Below are 17,963 nucleotides of genomic sequence, written 5' to 3' on the forward strand. Positions count from 1 at the left end.
CAAAGACTGGTAGTGAATGTGGTGATGAACTCTGATAACAGGGAAGGTGTTTTTCTATCCAGCTAAAGAGGCAAAGATTGTGGGTTTGGTTTTACATCAGAGGCAGAGCACGTGGTGCCTTCAAGCCCATCCAGACGCTCATGTCAGGGACAGGAACATCTCCCATAGCCATGTTCAGCAGTCCTAGGACTCAACCAGTGGCACAGCCCAATGGGGATGGGAAGGATGACCCACCAGGGGCAGCTAATGCTCACCATGACAGATCTACCCTTGACCAAGTGCTTGGTGTATAAGCAGGAATTGATGAGCCAGTCCCTCCAGCACAAACTGGTCATGGCCATGGAGCACCAGCCTCATCCATGGACTGTGGGACCAAAGGCCTAGAGCTCCCCATGGAGGAACAGTTACCCTGGTGAGGTTCTCCATACTCAAGAAGTCTCAGAGCTCTTGGTGGGTTCTGCATGCTCTGTGTTTTGTGAGGAAGAGCTGAAACAGCTCCTCTGTGCCCCAGGGCTGATGACTTACCTGGGCTTTTCTCATAACTGTTTTTTCAATATCACTACCTCCAGCCCCACTCCCACGCCAAAATCACATTCTAGGCTCATAATTAAATAAATAACCATCTATTTTTACATAATTTGTCGGTGTTCTTGAACATTCAGGAAGTACTTGGGTTATGCATTGAAGTTTTTTCGTCCAGTAACAAAGTCCGGATTTTCAGTTTGGGCTCTCATTGTTGGGGGGGATTTTTTGTGGTTTTGCTAGACCATGTCTTCTGGGATGAAATCAACCCATTTCTCGTGCCCAAGCAGACAGCAGCACTTTCACTTGTCAGTCTGGGAGCCTTGCCAGGCTCTCTCTGACTTCGCCACCATGAGGGACAGAGATGCTGCAGTCCAGCAGGTCCCACACACCTTAGAGGAAGGGGACAAAGTGCTGCCATCCACTGCCACCTCCATGCAGCCCATGGAGTTCTGCAGCAGATGGGGACACCTGTGACAACAGTTCAAGCAATGGCAAATACAAATCTCAAACAATCTAGCGTGGCATTGCCAGAAAGTCTGGACAACACTGAGTGAGGAGTGAGTGGCAAAACGACAGTGGGAAGATTGGTTTGGGGAATATTCTTTCTCTATTTGGTTTTCTTCATTGAAAAAGCAAGTAATTTCAAAAATGAGATGTTTTTCTACCTCATTAAGGGGAGAATAATTCCAAACACGTGGAGTTTGTCCCACTTACTTTTTTGGCCTTCCTTCTTTCAAGCAAAAAAAAGGGAAGGAATAGGAACATGAAACTGAAGTGGGCTTCTACCCATTTTCACTGTTTTTTGTTCCTTTTCCTGAAACGTTTTCAGTAGGAAAGTGAGAACAAGGCCATCCCCCCATTATATTCTCCTTCTCTACTTCCTCCCACCTTTTCTCCTAAATAGAAAATAAGGGGAAAAAACCCCTACAAACCTAGAAAAACTTAAAAGCTCCCACTCTTTAAAAAAAAAATATAAGTACAACATTTCAAAACATTAGGAAGGAACATCTCTCAGTTTCAGTGTTCAGAAATGAAACGCAGCATTGCTCCATTACTGCAATGCGAAGGATGGCTATTTCTGACAATAAAGATGGAGAATAGCAGCTCACCCTTTCAACAATTTCTTCCTTGCATTACTGGACAGGTTGGCTTTGGACGTGGTGTGGATTCCAACGACTCCTCACCTGCCTCCTGGGCTAGACCAGTCTGGCACCAGGAACAAGATTTCCCTCAGGATGTCTCTCTCTGCTCCTCACAGGCAGGCAGGCAGCGTTTTTGGGGCATAAAGCCTGGCTGGGATCGAGCCGTTAGTTACCATTCCTGTTGACAGGCAAACTAGAATAGGCTCTGGCTCACTTTCTCCGAGCTGCGGAAGGAGGAATGAGCCGGGAAAAGAGTTCATTCAATTGCTTCTGTTTGGCAGCTCTGCAGGACTCTCCGCACAGACAGAAAGAGATGTGGCAAGTAAGGAGTTGCCATTTTTAGAATTACATAAGCCCATTTGATTGCCATCGAGGCACTCTGTGCAGCTCCTGCCACGGTGCCCTGCCGGTTGCTTTGCAGTGGGACTAGATTTCAAACAGTTTTAGAAGCAGGTCAGATACCAGCTTTTAAAATTGGATTCAGGTTGAAAATGTCAGTGTTACTCCTGCCATCACTGACAATATAGACCAGTACAGCCATGCAAGGACCCTGAGCCAGTTTGCTTCCAAAATCCCACTAATCACACATCCTCTGGAACCTGTAAAGTGCTCCAAAAACTTACCTCACCAATAAGAAAAAAAAATCTAATAATATAAAATAAAATTATCTGCCTATAGATAGGCAGTAATGTACATAACTTCATAAAAGGGATGAAAAAATACTCTGAAGGGTCTCAAAGCCACTGCTCCATCCAAGGTGGCCTTGCCAGGCACTCTCCCTGCCCAGTGTGGCAGTGCCCATTGGGTGACAGGGCAGCAGGGTCACCCCCCAGCGCTGTGGGTCCTGCGGGAGAAGATGGACTGCCCGTGGGGACTGAGGCACGCAGCACTGCAGGGGCGCTGCTCCCGTTGGACAAAGCATCGCCATTTCAAAGGAATAATTGGAAAGATTCACATGGGTAACGACCTCGCTTCACCTTTAACGCCCCAAACTTTTCTATCCTGACTTCTCTGTTCATTGCTTAGTAATTTGTCCAAACAGTGTCTGTCTCTGACCACTGCAATCTCACTTGCGGCCGAACATCTTGGAAGCATCCCTGGGCTGACCCTTCGAGGTCGTAATTGCTGCTTTGCATGGAGACAGACCCAAATCCAGCTCGGTGGGGCCAGGGCCGGGCAGCACCGCAGCCCAGCTCTCCTTCAGCCCAACCCCGGGCCCCTCCAGCGCAACTTTGCACAAAGCTGCAAAGCCACAGAAAAAGCTGCTCCCCCACCGTGGCTCACAAAGACACCCCATCCCACTTGCCTAGGCCGGTGGCTCACCCGGCAGCCCACCGCCTTCGATTAAAAAATAATAGGAAAAAGAATCGCGAAAAAAAAAGTATTTATAAAAATACCTATAAAAAGCAAAGCAGCACGGAAATCAAAGCCACCATTTCGGGGAGATTGAAGCATAATGCTAATAACTTTCGGCAGCTTCCACTGCGGAGTTTAAGCAGCTGCCAAGTTAAATAACTAGGAGGATCCTAAGTTATCTTCCAGTGGACCAGAAATGCCCGGTGCCGACTGCCTGGGCGGAGGCGGCCCGACGGACGCGGGGAGCGGGGCCGAGCCTGCGGGGCCCTGGGCTCCCGCCCGCCCGGCTCCTGCCCGGGACGCGTCCCCGGGAGCCCCGCACCGAGCGGCTCTGGCTGTCGAGGAGCGAAAGGGGTTCCCCCGCCGGGTTTCGATGTCAGCGCCCGGGGAGCCCTTGGGGCTGGGGCTGCCGGGCGCGTACGGGACCCTCGAGGGCAGCGGGGGCTGGAGAAGCCCCGAGTGACCCGGCGTGTCCCTCCCGGGGCCGGCCCGGCCCGCCCGGGCACCGCACTCGTTTTTCTGAGGAGGCAGCGGCGTAAAAATAACCCTAGAAGCGATCGCGCCCGCAATGGGAACGTCTTTGCGGCGCGCTCCTTCTGGGAAAAAATCCGCAAACCATTTCTCCCTTTAAATGTCGGGCGTGAAGGATTAACACCCCACGGGAGCACGGCCTCCACGGGAGAGGCGGAACGCGGGGCCGAGCCGGGAGCCCGCTGCGCGCCCGACGTGCAGACGCTGCTGCCTCCCAAAGCCGGGCTGGGCCGCTCGGCCCCCGGAGCCTCCCCTCCGCTTGGCGCTCCGGGAGCAGAGGGGCTCGCCTCGCTGGTGGGCAGGCGGCGGGGCCGGGGCAGCTGTCTCAAAGTCAGTCAGTTGTAATATGCTCGCCGGAACAGCAGAAGTCGAATCGATAGAGACGGCCTCCAGCTGTGCCTAAACCTGCGATTTCAATTAAAATACTGAGCTCTGATGGCCGGCTCTTAGCTGAGATCTCAACGCCCTGATGCGTAAGGCGTGTTGTACCCGGTTTCGAGCCGGCCGGGAGGCAGCCGCACACGGCCCGAGCCGGTAGCCGGCCTCGGGATGCGCGGGAGGTTCCCCGGGCTGCTGGGAGGAGGCAGCCCCGGGGCTCCGCAAGGGCCCCCCCGCCTCTCCTCGCCCCCAGGAGCCCCGGGGCCTGCGGGACCCGCTGCCCCGAGCAGGGCGGTGGGTGCGCAGCAGCGAGCGGGCAGCCGGCCCCTTGCCCAGGGAGAGAGGGAGAGACTCGGCTCAGCAAACACCCCGGCAAGGACGAGGGCGGCTCGGGGAAGCTGGCAGCGAGCTCCCGGTCCCGGCTCCACAGCCCTCCTTTTATCCTGCCCGAAATCATCTCGTTTACAGAAAATATTTGTTTGCACTATTAGTTGGTACTGGAGTTAATTACTCAACGTGTGAGCGGGGAGTAATATGGATAAAAGCAGCCCCAGTGTTTATTGTGTGGGTGAGCTGTTTGAGCGGTGCTTGAATAAACTGCAATTAGGGTTAGATAGAGATTAATTAACATGTGAGTGGCAAGGTGTAAAATAGTTCCCAACCCTCCACTCAGTATAATCTGCAGGCGAGGAAAAGAAGTTTGTGGAGGCTAATTAAATACTTCGCTAAAGCCGGCGAGCCCCGGCAGCGAGCGCAGTCCAGCCCAGCGCAGCCGCCGCCTGCCCGCTCCCGCTGCCCGGAGGAGGTGCGGGCCGGGCGGGCAGCGCGGCTCCAGCGCGGCGCGCCTCCCCGGGGCTCAGCCGGGCTCTCCCGCAGCCCAGACACCGGGCACGGCTGCTGCGGTTCTCTGCGGTGCCGTCCCAGCCTCTCCCCCAGGAGCGGGACGGTCCAGCCGCTCCCTCGCACGCTGACCCGTCAGATCGTGGCGGGCAGGGCTGGGCGGACGCCAACACCTGATGCTCCAGGCGGGGTGTCCCCCCGGGGCTGGGCTCTCCCCTCCGCCCGCAGGCGGTCCGGGACGGCCGCCGCTTTTCAAGTTTGTTTCTGGAGCGTGTTGTGGTGCGCAGGTGAAAAAGCCTGTCTGCAAACAGCCGCCGGCGAGCTGTCCCGGCGGGCAGAGGAGGCGCAGCTTTGTCAGCGCCGCACAAAACCCCCGAATTCCTCTAAACTTTCTTAGACGCGCGAGGGAGGGGGAAATATATATATATATATAGGGGCCTTTTCATTGCTTGCTTTACCTCTGGCCAGGCTCAATCTAAACCCTTCGCTCCCCCCCTCTCCCCCGGATAATCCTCCCCTTTATTTTAGAAACACACAAAACCTGGTTCCACGCAGCGCTATAGTAGCTACAAGTGAAAGAGAATTGAGCGCCCTGAATCGCCGGGGGAAAATTGGTTCGGCTGAATAGCCCCGGCCAGGGACGGGGCGGCTAATCAGAGCCCGGGGGGGGCTGCCCTGCAGCCGGGCCCCCCCAAACAGGTGGACGCGGGACTCTCTCAATTACCGCGTCCTCGCATCTGAGGTTTTCTGCAAATCCTCCCCTCCCGCATCACGGCGTTTTAATTGGAGAGAGGAAGGAAAGAAACCCCGGCATCCAGGCGCTATAATGTAGCGTCGCCTATTTGGGGGGGGCGGGGGGGAAAGGGGGAAGAAGAAAGTGTTGGAGAGAGTGGGAGAGTGGGGGGGAGAGGGGGATGCAGGACAAGGGCTACAAGGGCAAGGGAGGGTCGCCGGGTGCCCCCCGGGGCATCGGGCACCTTTAGGGGGTAACAACTAGCAGAACTTCCCTTCGCTGAACACGGGTCTTTTTTTTTTTTTTTTTTTTTTTTTTTTTTCAGCAGCGAACTCGAGTCCTGGACACGACTCCCTCCGCATTTATTTAAGGCTAATCACCAGCTACCCTGAGAGGGGAGAGGGCTGGAATTAAACTTAGTTTAATTAACATTAATACACTGTCCTAATTAATGGGTTGGCTATTAATTTATACATGCTGGAGAGGCTCGCAGATAAGTGACAATTTATTAATTATCTTCCAGCTCGGTTGCAACGGAGCTGATTGCAGATGGGTTGCCAAAATAACTCGAGCATGGTTGCGTGGTAGTTGCTTTAGAAAAAAAAAAATCATTCTCCCCCTTCTTCAAAAAAAAAAAAAAAAAAAAAAAAAAAAAAAAAAAAAAAAGAAGAAGAAGAAAAAAAAAATCCTCACGCTCATTCGGAGTGGCTCTTCTAACCCCAGCAAGAACTGGAGCACTCTTTTCCACCCAACTTGTGAATCGCACTTGCCTTCTAATTTGCCACATGCAAAACGATTCCTCTGCTTTGCAAGTTGCTTTTTAAGAAGGGAGAGAGAGAGGAAAAACCCAGCTCGCACACGAGCGATTTGTGCGTCTTAAACTGGAAGGAAATTGTGCGTGGAGAGGGGGGGCTCGTCTTCCTCTCTCAGCCCCAACCCACCGCGCTCCAGCCCGGCGCCTCGGCTTGGGGAAGATCCATGGTGGCATCCCCATGTCATTCTGCTCGAAGTGACTTCATATGATGTCAGCTTTAAATGTTCGAGACCGTGATCTGACGCTCAGGAAGTTGTTTGCTATCAAAATGTGACTGTGGCCACACCGCGCTGCTTGGATGAGTCTCGCCGGCGCTGGGCAAAGGTAAGTGGTCCCAAGGCGAGCCCCGCCGCCCCTCGCCTTGCCCCCCGCCCCTGGCTCCCTCATTTCCCGGACCGTGGCCATCGGTGGGGCTCGGCTGGGTGGCATTGGGCTGGGGGAGGGTTTTCTTTTTCTTTCCCTTTTTTTTTTTTTTTTTCCTTTTTTTTTTTTTTTTTTAATACTAACAAGGTCTAGCCTGCATGTTACTTTAGCGTGTTCCGCTTAATGAGCAGTAATCTGGTACCCTACGTGCCATTGTTCTTGAATATGTTCATTTGAATGTAAATAGGGAGGGGGTGCCGGTGGGGGGTGGGGTGGGGGGAGAACAAGGTGCTTATTAAATTGATTTGTCTCCTGGCTTTTCTGGAATGCAGAGCCGAGCGCGGGAGCGAGTCGCTGCTCACACCAAGTTCCCGCACGGCGGAGCGACATGGCGAGCCCGGGGTCGCTGGAGACGGTCATGCCTTCCTCCTGCCCCCGGCACGACGGCAGAGCCGCCACCGCTAACCCCTCCAAGACCCTGGCCTTCTCCATCGAGCGGATCATGGCAAAGACGTCGGAGCCCAAGCCGGCCTTCGAGGAGCGGCACGGCGGGCCGGGGCCGGAGCCAGGCAAGAAGCCGCTGAGCCTGTGCTCGCCCCTGCCCTGCGTGATCCCCATCCCGCCGCTGGGCTACGAGCTGCCCTCCAAGACTCTCAACTACTCGGAGCTGTGGAAGAGCAGCCTGCGGGGCGGCGCGGGGCTCTGCAAAGCCAACTGCGGCGTCTGCTGCAAGGCAGAGCTCGCCCTGGGCCAGCCCAGCGGCCGGCTCATCAAGCCGCAGGTCATCCACCAGGCAGGGGCCGTTCCGGCCGCCCCCCGCTCCCTCTACTACTTCAACTACCTGGACGCCGCTTACCACCCGGCCGACCTCCTGCACGGACAGCTCTTCCCGGCCGGCCTGCTGGGCGCCCCGCCGCCCGGGGGGCTCTCGGCCCACCAGAAGCTTTTCCTGCTGGAGAACGCCAAGCTGGCGGGGCTGGCGGCCGAGAAGCTACCGCCGCCGCCTCCCTTCGCCCACAAGGAGCGGCTGCCGGGACACCTGGACCAGGTGATGAAGGAGGCGGCGGCGGCGGAGCGCGGCGGCCCCCCCAAGGGCCACGCCAAGATGGGGGGCGGCGGCGGCGGGGCGGCGGAGGGCAAGCCCAAAAACTTTACCTGCGAGGTCTGCGGCAAGGTAAGAGGGACGCCGGCAGCCGGTGGGGGGACCGGGGGCGGCGGCGGCGGCGGGGCCGTGCCTGACCTCGCCTTCCCGGCGCTTCCCCGCAGGTGTTCAACGCGCACTACAACCTCACCCGCCACATGCCGGTGCACACGGGGGCCCGGCCTTTCGTCTGCAAGGTCTGCGGGAAGGGCTTCCGCCAGGCCAGTACCCTGTGCCGGCACAAAATCATCCACACCCAGGTAGGTGGGGGGCGGCCGGGTTGCGGGAGGCGGCGGCCGCCCCTGCTCTCCGCGCAGCCCCCGCTGACGGGCCTCTCGCACCCCGGTGCAGGAGAAACCCCACAAGTGCAACCAGTGCGGAAAGGCGTTCAACAGGAGCTCCACGCTCAACACCCACATCCGCATCCACGCCGGCTACAAGCCCTTCGTCTGCGAGTTCTGCGGCAAGGGCTTCCACCAGAAAGGTGAGCTGAGCCGGGGCGCGCCGGGGCCCTCGCCCATCATTAGCGGGGATTAAACGCGGTGAGCCCTGCCCGGCTGGGGGAAGCGAGGGGCGCAGGCAGATCCGCCGCCGCTCCCAATTACTTTCCCTCTAAGCTGGGCCGCATCGCCGGGCAGTGCTGACGGTTCCCCCTAAATGCTTTTTAAATGAAAGGTGCCGGGCCTTGGTCCTAATCCAGAGCCCTCCGTTTGCCGCGGGTCACCGGGTTGACCCTGCCTCTCATTTGTGCCATGCCAGTTGCGCGCTGCTCCGCGCTGACGAGGACCGAGTTTGACAAGTGGGACGGGGGTGCGGGTGGAGACACTTCCTAACGCCCCCCTTACCTGTGCACCGTGCGGCCCAGGCACCCTCCGGTAACTCCCTTTTCCATCTTCTTCCTCTTTGGCAGGCAACTACAAGAACCACAAGCTGACCCACAGCGGAGAGAAGCAGTACAAGTGTACCATTTGCAACAAAGCCTTCCACCAGATCTATAACTTGACTTTCCACATGCACACCCACAATGACAAGAAGCCCTTTACGTGTGTCACTTGCGGGAAAGGATTTTGCAGAAACTTTGATTTAAAGAAGCACGTCCGAAAGTTGCACGACAGCGTCTCCAGCGCTCCTCCGCCGCGGGACCCTGGGCGCAGCGGGCAGAGCTAAGGGCCCGGCGCGCCGCCACACTCGGACCTGCTCAACCAGGCCAGCACTATTTATCCAAACCAGCCTTCGCTTCTCTGTCCTTTTCCCAGCGAGCTCAGCCGCCGGTAGCAAGCGACCCCGAGCCGCAGTTGTATATAAGAGGAATCTTATTTAATGGCGCGTTGCGCCGCCGGAGCGGGCCAGGATGGGCCGGGCTGGCCGCCCCCCGCCCGGCGCCAGGACAGCGCTCTTTATACGTGTCTGTAAATCTCCATTTTAAATGTACGCTCGAATAAGTGAGGAATATATCTATATCTATATCTATCATGGGACAATAAACCGGCCCTTCGCAGGTGTCTCATTTCCCACCTGGGCCCCGGCCCGAGCGGGGACCGGGCTGCACGGCGCTGTGCCCGGCGTGAACGCGGCTTGCGGGAGCCGGGCCCTGCCGCTTCAGGGCCCGCCGAGCGCCGCGAGCATCAGAGGAGCGAAACGAGGGCGGGAGGGAGCCGGGCGGCTTCAGAGGGCTGCTGCCGCCCCCCGGAACGGGGTCAGAGCCCTCGCAGGACCCCCGGCGGGGCTGCGCCGCCCCGACCGGCAGCGCGAAGGGGCGGCTCGGAGTTTCCCAGCGCCGCTTTTCGGGGTCGGTTCATTACGGCGTGTTTAAACCGCTCCTGAATGACTATCTTTCCTTGCATGCAGATAAAATGATCTCACGCTTGCTTTCCGAGTAATGACCCAAATTAAGAGAGAAAACACAGACCCTTCAAACCGCATTACATTAATCTAATCACTCCCAGCAGGCCTCAGAAACTCTTTGTGATCAGAATATGGATAATCAAGCACTTGGATTACACTAAATATTCCATTCTCATCTCCCCCCCTCCCTCACTTTTAATACGCAAGTGTCTATTCCGGCCACGTCGTTAGGAACAATATTATTCTAGCGGAGAAAGGAGATTGAGGAGGCCGGGCGTGTGCGTGCTGCTCGGGCCGGGCTTGCCAATGAAGAGGGGAACGAGAGAGGCACCGAAATGCCTGGGGACGGCGTAATGGGGAGCTCACCTTTCTCCGCTTAATTGAGTGGTTAAATAGAGGGAGGCGAGGACGAGCACAGCTCGCCGCCGGGCGCAGGAACGGGAGTCGACCCCTCGCTCCGGGTTTCTGGATTCATTATTAAATAGTCTGCGATGTTCTGCGTTCTCCAAGGAGCGGGCTGGGGGCTGGGGCCGGGGCTCCGTGCCCCGCGCTCCCGCCGTAGAGACGGGGCGATTTTAGAGTTTCTCGGGGTTTGCATTTTCTAATGTCTGAAATAGCGTTTTGACGGTTTAAAGAGCGAAAAAAAAAATGTCCAATGATCCTGGCAGCGGGGAAAGATCATGACCGAATTTGTTAAAAAAAATTGCTAGAGTTTTATGTTAAAAGGAAATTTTTAAAAAAAGGGGAAAAAATGCAAACCCCGTTACCGATAAGTCAGCGGTCCGGATACCCTGTCAGGGGGAAACGGTCCCGCAAGCGAAAGGGTTGCGGCTCAAGCCCCGGCAGGCGGGAGCCGAGCCTGGCTCTCCCACCGCCGCGACAGACGGGGCGGGACAACCCACGGGCCGGGGACAGCGGGAGGGACCCCTCTCTCCGTGAGGACACTGTGCCGCGGAAGGCCACGGCAGGACGAGGTCCCGGAAGACGGCAGCGGGGCGTGGGCACCCCGAAGGGTTGCCTACGGAGCCAGTCCCGCTGCCAGGTCCGGGGGAAGCGCCGCTTTCTCCGCACCTCGGGTGCCGGGAGGAGGTCTGGGCTGCCAGCCGGGAGCCGAAAACGGGAGCCAGGCGCGGGCCCCACAGACAGCTCGCAGGCTGCTTCCTCAGCTCTCCTGATGGGCGAGAGCAGCGCGAAACCCACTCCCAGGAAGGGAATTAAGGAAGTGCGTTCTTATCGCATTTTTATAAAATGCGGCGTTGTTTACAGAGCCGTCTGGAGGGGAGGGCGGCATCCCCGTCACGGCTTAGGGCATCTTCGGGGCACCCTGAAGTGCCGTGTCCGCCACCACCGGTGGGCTGGGTCACCTGGGCCCTCCTGGGGGGCGGTGGGCGGCCCTCCCCGGAGCGGCTGTCGCTCCGGCTATCCCCCGATCTCGGCCGCCCCGGGAAGGGGCCGCGGCAGCGCGCTGGCCACCGGCCGGCCCCGGACCCCCCCCGGCTCTCGCCCGGATCCCGGCACACACAAGCCGCAGATCGCGGGGGAGGGGCGGCTCTGTCAGACACACACACGCCAGAGACTCCAATTATCTTCTCCCTCACAAGATGTTTCTGCTGTCCACGACTGCTCACACTTCGGCACTCTTGCCAGCAAGCCTCAATAACACAAAACCCGCACAAAAACCCCTTTCCCGGCGCCGCAGCCGCGCACACAACAGATTGAGCGGTGCCGGTGCCTCGGGGGGAGGGTTAGAGGTGCCTCTGCGCAGAGAGCGACGTGCCAGCGCCTCCGTGCTTCCCCCTCGGCCCGCCCGGGCCGGCCCAGCGCTTCCCCGGGACCGGGCGGCTCCCAGGTGCGTCCCGGCACCGCGCCGGGCACCGGGAAGCGACCAACCTACAGGCAGCTGCGTTGCCCTTTTCCCTGCACTCCGCTCTCCAAACGTCTGAGCAACCGGTTTGCTGCTAGAAACATGTTAATTGCCAACGGAGCTCATTAAGGCATGCACATGCAAAACACAGCGAGGGAGATTAAATGGACAAAAGCGCAATAATGAACTGTCAAAAATCGGACCCATCTACACGACCAGGAGCACTCAAGAATGAGGCATTTAGAGGCAACAAAGGATTGTCTGGGACAGGAAGAAAGGACGACCTAGACTTTTGTTTAGTCAACACAATTGATTACAAATGAGAGATTAACAGGATAGCTTCAGAGTTTTTTTGAAGGAGGCAGAAGAGAAAAGTCCAATTAAGTGCACCGAATGTTAACTACATTGATTTCCACGGCCAGCGCTGGAGAAATTCTCATTAAACCATCCCTGGCGATCCCTTTTGGAAAGTAATTTGTCTCCCTGATGGAGCAGAGAAAGGGAGCCATGTAAAGAGAAAGAAGCGCTAGTTCTTGGCACAATGAGCTTAGGAGACACACTGGAAAGAGCCAAAGGGGGAGTTAATGAGCATCTGACAAGCCGCTTGGACCCGGGCCTGGAGAGCAGCGATGAAAAGATGGAATTGGCCAACAACTATTCTTTATATCAAACATAAAAAGGCCAATCTGAAACAGCGCTGCTCAAAGCTGGTGGGGAATAAAAGAAAGGCCCCCAGTGAGGGGTGGAGTGGAGGGCTCAACTGCCCCTTTGGGACAGGGGAAGAAATGCACTGGCATGTCCCTCTCCGAGCGAGCGGAGCTGCTGGGCCCTCGGCACTGCACCCCGGCCGAGTACGGCAAAGGCCCCCCGCCCGGAGGCGCTTGCACAGACCCGAATCGCCCCAGGGCAGCCGAGCTGGGTACAGTTTTAAGAAGTTATCCCGCGGAGAGAGATCACGGTCAGCCGAAATCGCGGCGGCCCGGCTCTCCCCGAAGCCCGCTGCATTCCTCCTCCCCGGGGCTGCATTCCCCCGACCCCTCCCGCTGCCCCGGCTGCGGGACCCCCCCGGGGACCGGGCACCGCGGAGCGCAGCGCAAGGCAACGCGCGTCGTGTAGACACGGCTCGCTCGGAGGCTCTTAAATCAGATTAGAGCTCGTTAATAACAATTTTGGCTTAAGTCTGTATTGACTTAGGTTTAGGAATGGCTTAGCACTTTCGCTTAAGTCAACACCAGGGCTAAATTGACGCATGCCTTTCCCAAACCGCCGTGTCCCCCAGGACGCCCAGGTGCCCGCAGGACTTGCCCTTCTGCCGCTTTAAGCCGTTTTACGGAAGTATTTGCATTATTTTTAAGTAAGCCTGCTAGGCCTCGACTGTGCCAGCCCACCCCTGCGTGTCATCCACGAGGGTCCCCTCCAGGGACGGGTTTCGTGGGCCTCATCCTCCCAGGGCTGCGATCAGGGCACTTCTGTTCTTTCAGGCTCTTGCTGCCAGCCCTAGCGCTCCTTCCCCAGCCCTCGTGGTGTGGCTCCTGCCCACTCCCCTAACACCTCCTGCCTCTCTCCTCAGGTCCTCTCTAGCCCCTTCAGATTTGTACCCTGGATACCCCCAGAGAGCCGCCGCTGCATTGCCACCCACGGCCGAGCTCTGTGGAGAGACTGAGGGCCCCTGCAGCCGAGGGCAAAGACGGCACGGCGGGGCCCCGCGGAGGCATTCCCTTCAGCCGGCACCGACAGCGGCCACAGCGAGGGCTACCGCTGCCTGCCCGGCCACTTTAGCCCCATGGAGAGCCACATGCAGATGGGAGGGCAAGGGACAGGTAGAGCCTGGGGCTGTGCAGGCAGAGGGGGCCACCAGCAGGACAGGCACCCACCCCTTGGACCGCGCTCCTGGGCGGGGGTTAGTGCCTGGTGAGACGGTCACCCCGTGGCCTTCCTCTGCTGAAGATTCCTGCACACAGACCTCACATCACGGCCAGCTTTGCCCTACCCAGCTGCCCTCCCAGCTCCCCCTTGCTGCCATCGTCCCCGCCTTCTCACCAGCCCTCTCACGGGTACGGGGCTGTGCTGACCAACACCATCCCCACGGGGCCTTAGAGAAGAGGGAGGGAAATGTTCTTACCAGCTGGTTCTACCACACATCCTGATTCTCCAGGTGACGCTGTCCCAACTTTTCACTCCATTCCCAGCCTACTCCTATTGCTAACCCTGCCTAGCCCAAAGCCACAGCCAGCCTCGTGTTATCTGTATTTACCTCATTGATTTACTGCAATTGCTTAATTGATTGAATCACGGGCAACACGTGCCCTCAATTAAAAATTAAAAAAAAAAAAAAAAAAAAAAGGAAAAAGAAAAAAGGGTACATTTAGATTTCTGTGCTGTCTGTTTCATGGGCCGTCTCTCCCCGCAAGGTGTTGAAGCTGCCGCGGGCCATGGGGCTCAGCCCTCAGGGGGCCTCGGGCGCGCTCTCTAGGGAGCGCAAACAGCCCTTCACTGCGGGTGCTTCAAGTCACTAGTGATCTTAAACTCCGCTTTAAAGCGACTTCGGTAAGAGCATGTTTAGTCACCGAAGCACATTTTTGTCCCCAACGCCGTCAGACCACAGAAAAGGTCCGCTCCCAGAATTCTGGGTGTATAATCCCGAAACAACACAAAACTTGACTTGTACAAATATTTACATCTTTGCCGTCTTTTGCGTTGGTAGAAGAAGCAGGCCGATGGCAAACTTTAAAAGAGATCTGATCCGGGGACAGAAGTACTCCCGGCCGATGGGACAAGGAGTGGGGACCTCGCTGGACCCGCTTCGCCTCTCCCGGCTCCTCGCCGAGCCTCTGGGAGCATCCCCGGCCCCTCCCGGGCCGCCCCAGCCCGCGGGCAATGCGCACAAACGGGACCACAGCAGTGCTGGGGGGCAGCGGAACCCCCGTCCCAGCCCGAGGGGCTGCTCTGCCAGCAGCGGCCGCAGCCCAAACACAGCGGGGACGGGCGCTTTGAACCACTTGGGGGACCGAGGCCACGGGAGACAGGTATTTTCTCACACCAGCGCCGCTGCAATGGACACGATTGTCCTGGGAAGGGCTCAGGCGCTTAAACCGCAGAGAGCACCTGAGACCGCCCGCAGCCGCGTTCCCGAGGTCCCGTTAACTGTCTGATACTCATTCTACTGTCTTCCTCACTGCTGCCAGTTGCCAAGATATTGCACATAAATAGAAGCTTTCTGATTTATTATCAGCCTCTTCCTTCTGATTCATTATGTTAATGAATTGAGATATTACCAACACTGGATTATCGTATCTATCAATGAATCCAGCAAAAGAAAGCTAATTATAGAGGAAAAAAGCCAAGTGTACCCGGAAACTTCATACAAAAAAACCTGTCCGAGAAATAGAGAAAAGCGGCTGCAGTAGTTTAAGCACCCTCTAAACACAGCTTCCAGTTGTCTGGGCACTTTGGGTCACACAGACAAACCTTTTTCCTAGGGATTTACTGATACGTTTTTTACCGTTAACATCACGATTACGAGCGTTTCCAAGGAATCAAACCCGCTGCCCAGAGCTTTCCTGGGAATCTCGGCGCCGTTGAGCGAGGGAGGACACACACAATGCGCTTCCCTCTCCCAGCGCACCGCTCCCGGCGACGCGCAGTCCCCGCGCCCCGATCCCGACCGACCGGCACCCGTCCGTCCGCCCCCGCGCCACGGCGAGCTCGATTCACACCGGGCAACCACCGAGAGACGGGGTTTGGTTTGTTTGGGGTTTATTTTTTTCGTCCCCTCCTTTCTCCCTTCCCCACAGTCGCTTGGCTCGGCGTTCCCCCGGCTGGAAGCAGCACTGCCCCTCGGGCAGAGCCCGCACCGGCGGGGCGCGGGGCGAGCGCGTCCGCGGAGCGCAGCGCGCAGGTTCGCCGGCGCTGAACAAAGCTGCCGGCATGTGCTTCACTTTGAACACATTATCCTCCGGAAGCTTTTATTGAGCAACAGTCAGAGCTCCGTGAATGAAGCTATTGGAACGCATACGAACTAAATGGGTGAAGAAAGGCAAGTCTGGTTACCAAAATTACGTTTCTCATTCACCGCAGTGAGGCAGGTACTTATTTACTGCGGCTTCAAGCTACGGTAATTAGTAAAGGAGACTGTAATCTACCTAAAGGAAGGCAATTTTTTCCTTTTATTAATTCACAATAGATTTGTAAAATAATCTTACAGCAGCTGGCTCTGCTTGAATCTGTTTCAAAAGTGTGATGTAAATACTGTCTCACACTATTTTGTTGCTTATTAGGCTTTCTGGTAGGTGATACGACTGAGAGTGAGGGGAAAGAACACCACACATTTATTTTTAAGATCATCATCGCAGCGATAAAACTTACGGGAAGAAGTGAGCATACTTTCTATCTGTATGCGTTAAAAACAGACGTGTTCAAACTAAGTCAAATGTAAAAGCTACAACTGGAAGGCTACAAACACAGCGGGTACAGCTTAGCGCATTTTCAAGAGCTGTTTTAACTGTGTTTAAAAGGAGTAGCAAATTCCCAAATTAAATCACCCTATTTATAGCAAAGACAAAGAGTTTCACACAGCAGGAGGATGTACTAAAGAACAGTTTTCCCCCACCTGTTTCCTTAGCAAGGGTTTAAGTATCTATATCTACATCTTCCTAGTAATTGCATATCTGAAGTGATTCAGCTTACAAAGTATGAAACAATAGGAAGAATGCAAATAATCGATCTGGGATTCATTACATTTGGATTTTTCATCGGTAAACTTCTGAGATTTTAATCTTCACTTAGCAGATTAATATTTTATGTCAGAGTCAGAGGAAAACAAACACCATACCTAAGCAAAGTATTTATCACTCTTCATACTTGGCTGCAGCAGGCACCAACTTACATCCAACTCATACATGCAATGCAACACTGAGATCTAAGAGGATCAAAGCTTTATTTCAACTATAACACAGTATATCCATGGACTATAATCCTTCAGCAAACAGAATATCACAGTAATGAAGACCTTAGCATTACAAATATGTTAAAACAGCTTGCATTTGGGGTGATATTTAAGGTCAAGTTGTATCTGAACACAACTATTAAAATATTATGAAAATTACCATTATGGAGTAAATAATGTTTTCTTTCAGATATAACCTCTAAAAGTACATTCAATTTTAAATTTGGTTTTCTTATTTTTCAGTACCAACAAGCTCAAACTGAGCATCCCCAACCTGCTCTATGAGAATAAAAAAGACAGAAATGAAGAACTATCAGCTCAGCCTAAAAATTAGCTCCCAACTTCTATGAAAACATGACCCTGAATAAATACAATCAAGAGGATACCATAGTGTCAGATATGCATCTAATCCAACTATTTCAAATGTACCCTCAAATTAAATTAATAGGCTTGTGAAAGATTCTGCAGAGTAAGAAATTTCTTATGCTAGGGAAAAGTAACATGCCTTGCCTTCTGCTCCTGCCCCCACAGTCAGAATTACTGAGAAAATAAAAAGCTTGGGAATGTGATGGTGAGGTGACAAGATGGGTGAACGGCGGCGCTCCTGGGTTAGTATTGGGGTTACTCATCTGTGCATTAACCTAGAAAAGTATAAATAATAATTTCTTATTGCAAGATACTCCAAGATTAACTAACAAACAGGAAACACCTTTGGGTTTTCTCACTGCTTTTTACTCAATTGCTGTCTGCCATCTATCAGAAAAGCACAAAAAGTAACAGGCCCATAGGACCACTGCACCTTGTGTATACATATATTGCAACACAAAAGGACAAGCAGCAAGTCAAGACTATAGAGTAAGAAGTTTGGGTTTGTTTTTGTTTGTTTGTGTTTGATTTTTTTTTTTTTTGGGGGGGTGAGGTGTGGTGAAGGTATTTTTTTGGGGAAAAAATTATGATGAGTAGAAAATTACAGAAGATGTATATGATGTCATTTCTATATTTTATATTTTTTGATATATATATATAAAAGCTTGGGATAAAATGAGGTATAACTACATATGATCAATGTGTTTGAGGTGACCGCCTTGTCTTGGTGAAGAATACCCATTCAAGATCTCATAGAAGACCAATATTCAATCATATCAGTAGAAATCACTTTGGGGGATTCTGAATTTTTTTTTTTTTTCGAAGTACACTACAATTTAACATTTACTTTCTCAAATCTGTATCTACAAAAAAAAAGTATCAAGCTAGCCCAGCCATGGTAAATTAAACTCAACAAATCTAAGTAGAACAGGAGATACCATATAATTATGGTCCCTGCCACTGCATACCCCAACTCAGCAGACACTTGCTCCTGTACCTTAATGGCCCTGCTGTGTTGCCCCTGCCCCTCTTACTGTGCTATTTCACAGGCACAGGCAATTGCATTTATTTGCTTCATATCACAGGCCAACACGAAAGCCCTTGTCTCTGAGAACTGCTT

The 17,963-nt window shown here is 54.5% G+C and overlaps 1 protein-coding gene across 2 annotated transcripts; it reads left to right on the forward strand.

The window, feature by feature from the left end:
- The first annotated feature begins 5,100 nt into the window (after positions 1-5,100).
- On the forward strand, positions 5,101-9,325 carry FEZF2 (FEZ family zinc finger 2). 2 transcript variants are annotated; one of them, XM_066327273.1, is made up of 6 exons: positions 5,101-5,600; positions 6,029-6,643; positions 7,015-7,856; positions 7,949-8,083; positions 8,175-8,307; positions 8,734-9,325. In XM_066327273.1, exons 3-6 carry the CDS (start codon positions 7,071-7,073, stop codon positions 8,988-8,990), a joined length of 1,311 nt encoding a protein of 436 aa, XP_066183370.1. In that variant the 5' UTR covers positions 5,101-5,600; positions 6,029-6,643; positions 7,015-7,070; the 3' UTR covers positions 8,991-9,325. The 2 variants fall into 2 exon arrangements, with proteins under 2 accessions (XP_066183370.1, XP_066183372.1); XM_066327275.1 differs by lacking the exons at positions 5,101-5,600; positions 6,029-6,643 and having other exon boundaries at positions 6,948-7,856.
- The last annotated feature ends 8,638 nt before the right edge of the window (positions 9,326-17,963 follow it).

This window comes from Sylvia atricapilla, chromosome 11 (genome assembly GCF_009819655.1).
Source record: "Sylvia atricapilla isolate bSylAtr1 chromosome 11, bSylAtr1.pri, whole genome shotgun sequence".
Lineage (NCBI taxonomy): Eukaryota > Metazoa > Chordata > Aves > Passeriformes > Sylviidae > Sylvia > Sylvia atricapilla.

Bases quoted from the DNA above. Each gene is read 5' to 3' on its own strand.
- FEZF2 (XM_066327273.1), top strand. From the start codon at position 7,071: ATGGCGAGCCCGGGGTCGCTGGAGACGGTCATGCCTTCCTCCTGCCCC. The intron at 8,084-8,174 runs GTAGGTGGGGGG...ACCCCGGTGCAG, and splicing joins ACAAAATCATCCACACCCAG to GAGAAACCCCACAAGTGCAA. The intron at 8,308-8,733 runs GTGAGCTGAGCC...CCTCTTTGGCAG, and splicing joins CAAGGGCTTCCACCAGAAAG to GCAACTACAAGAACCACAAG.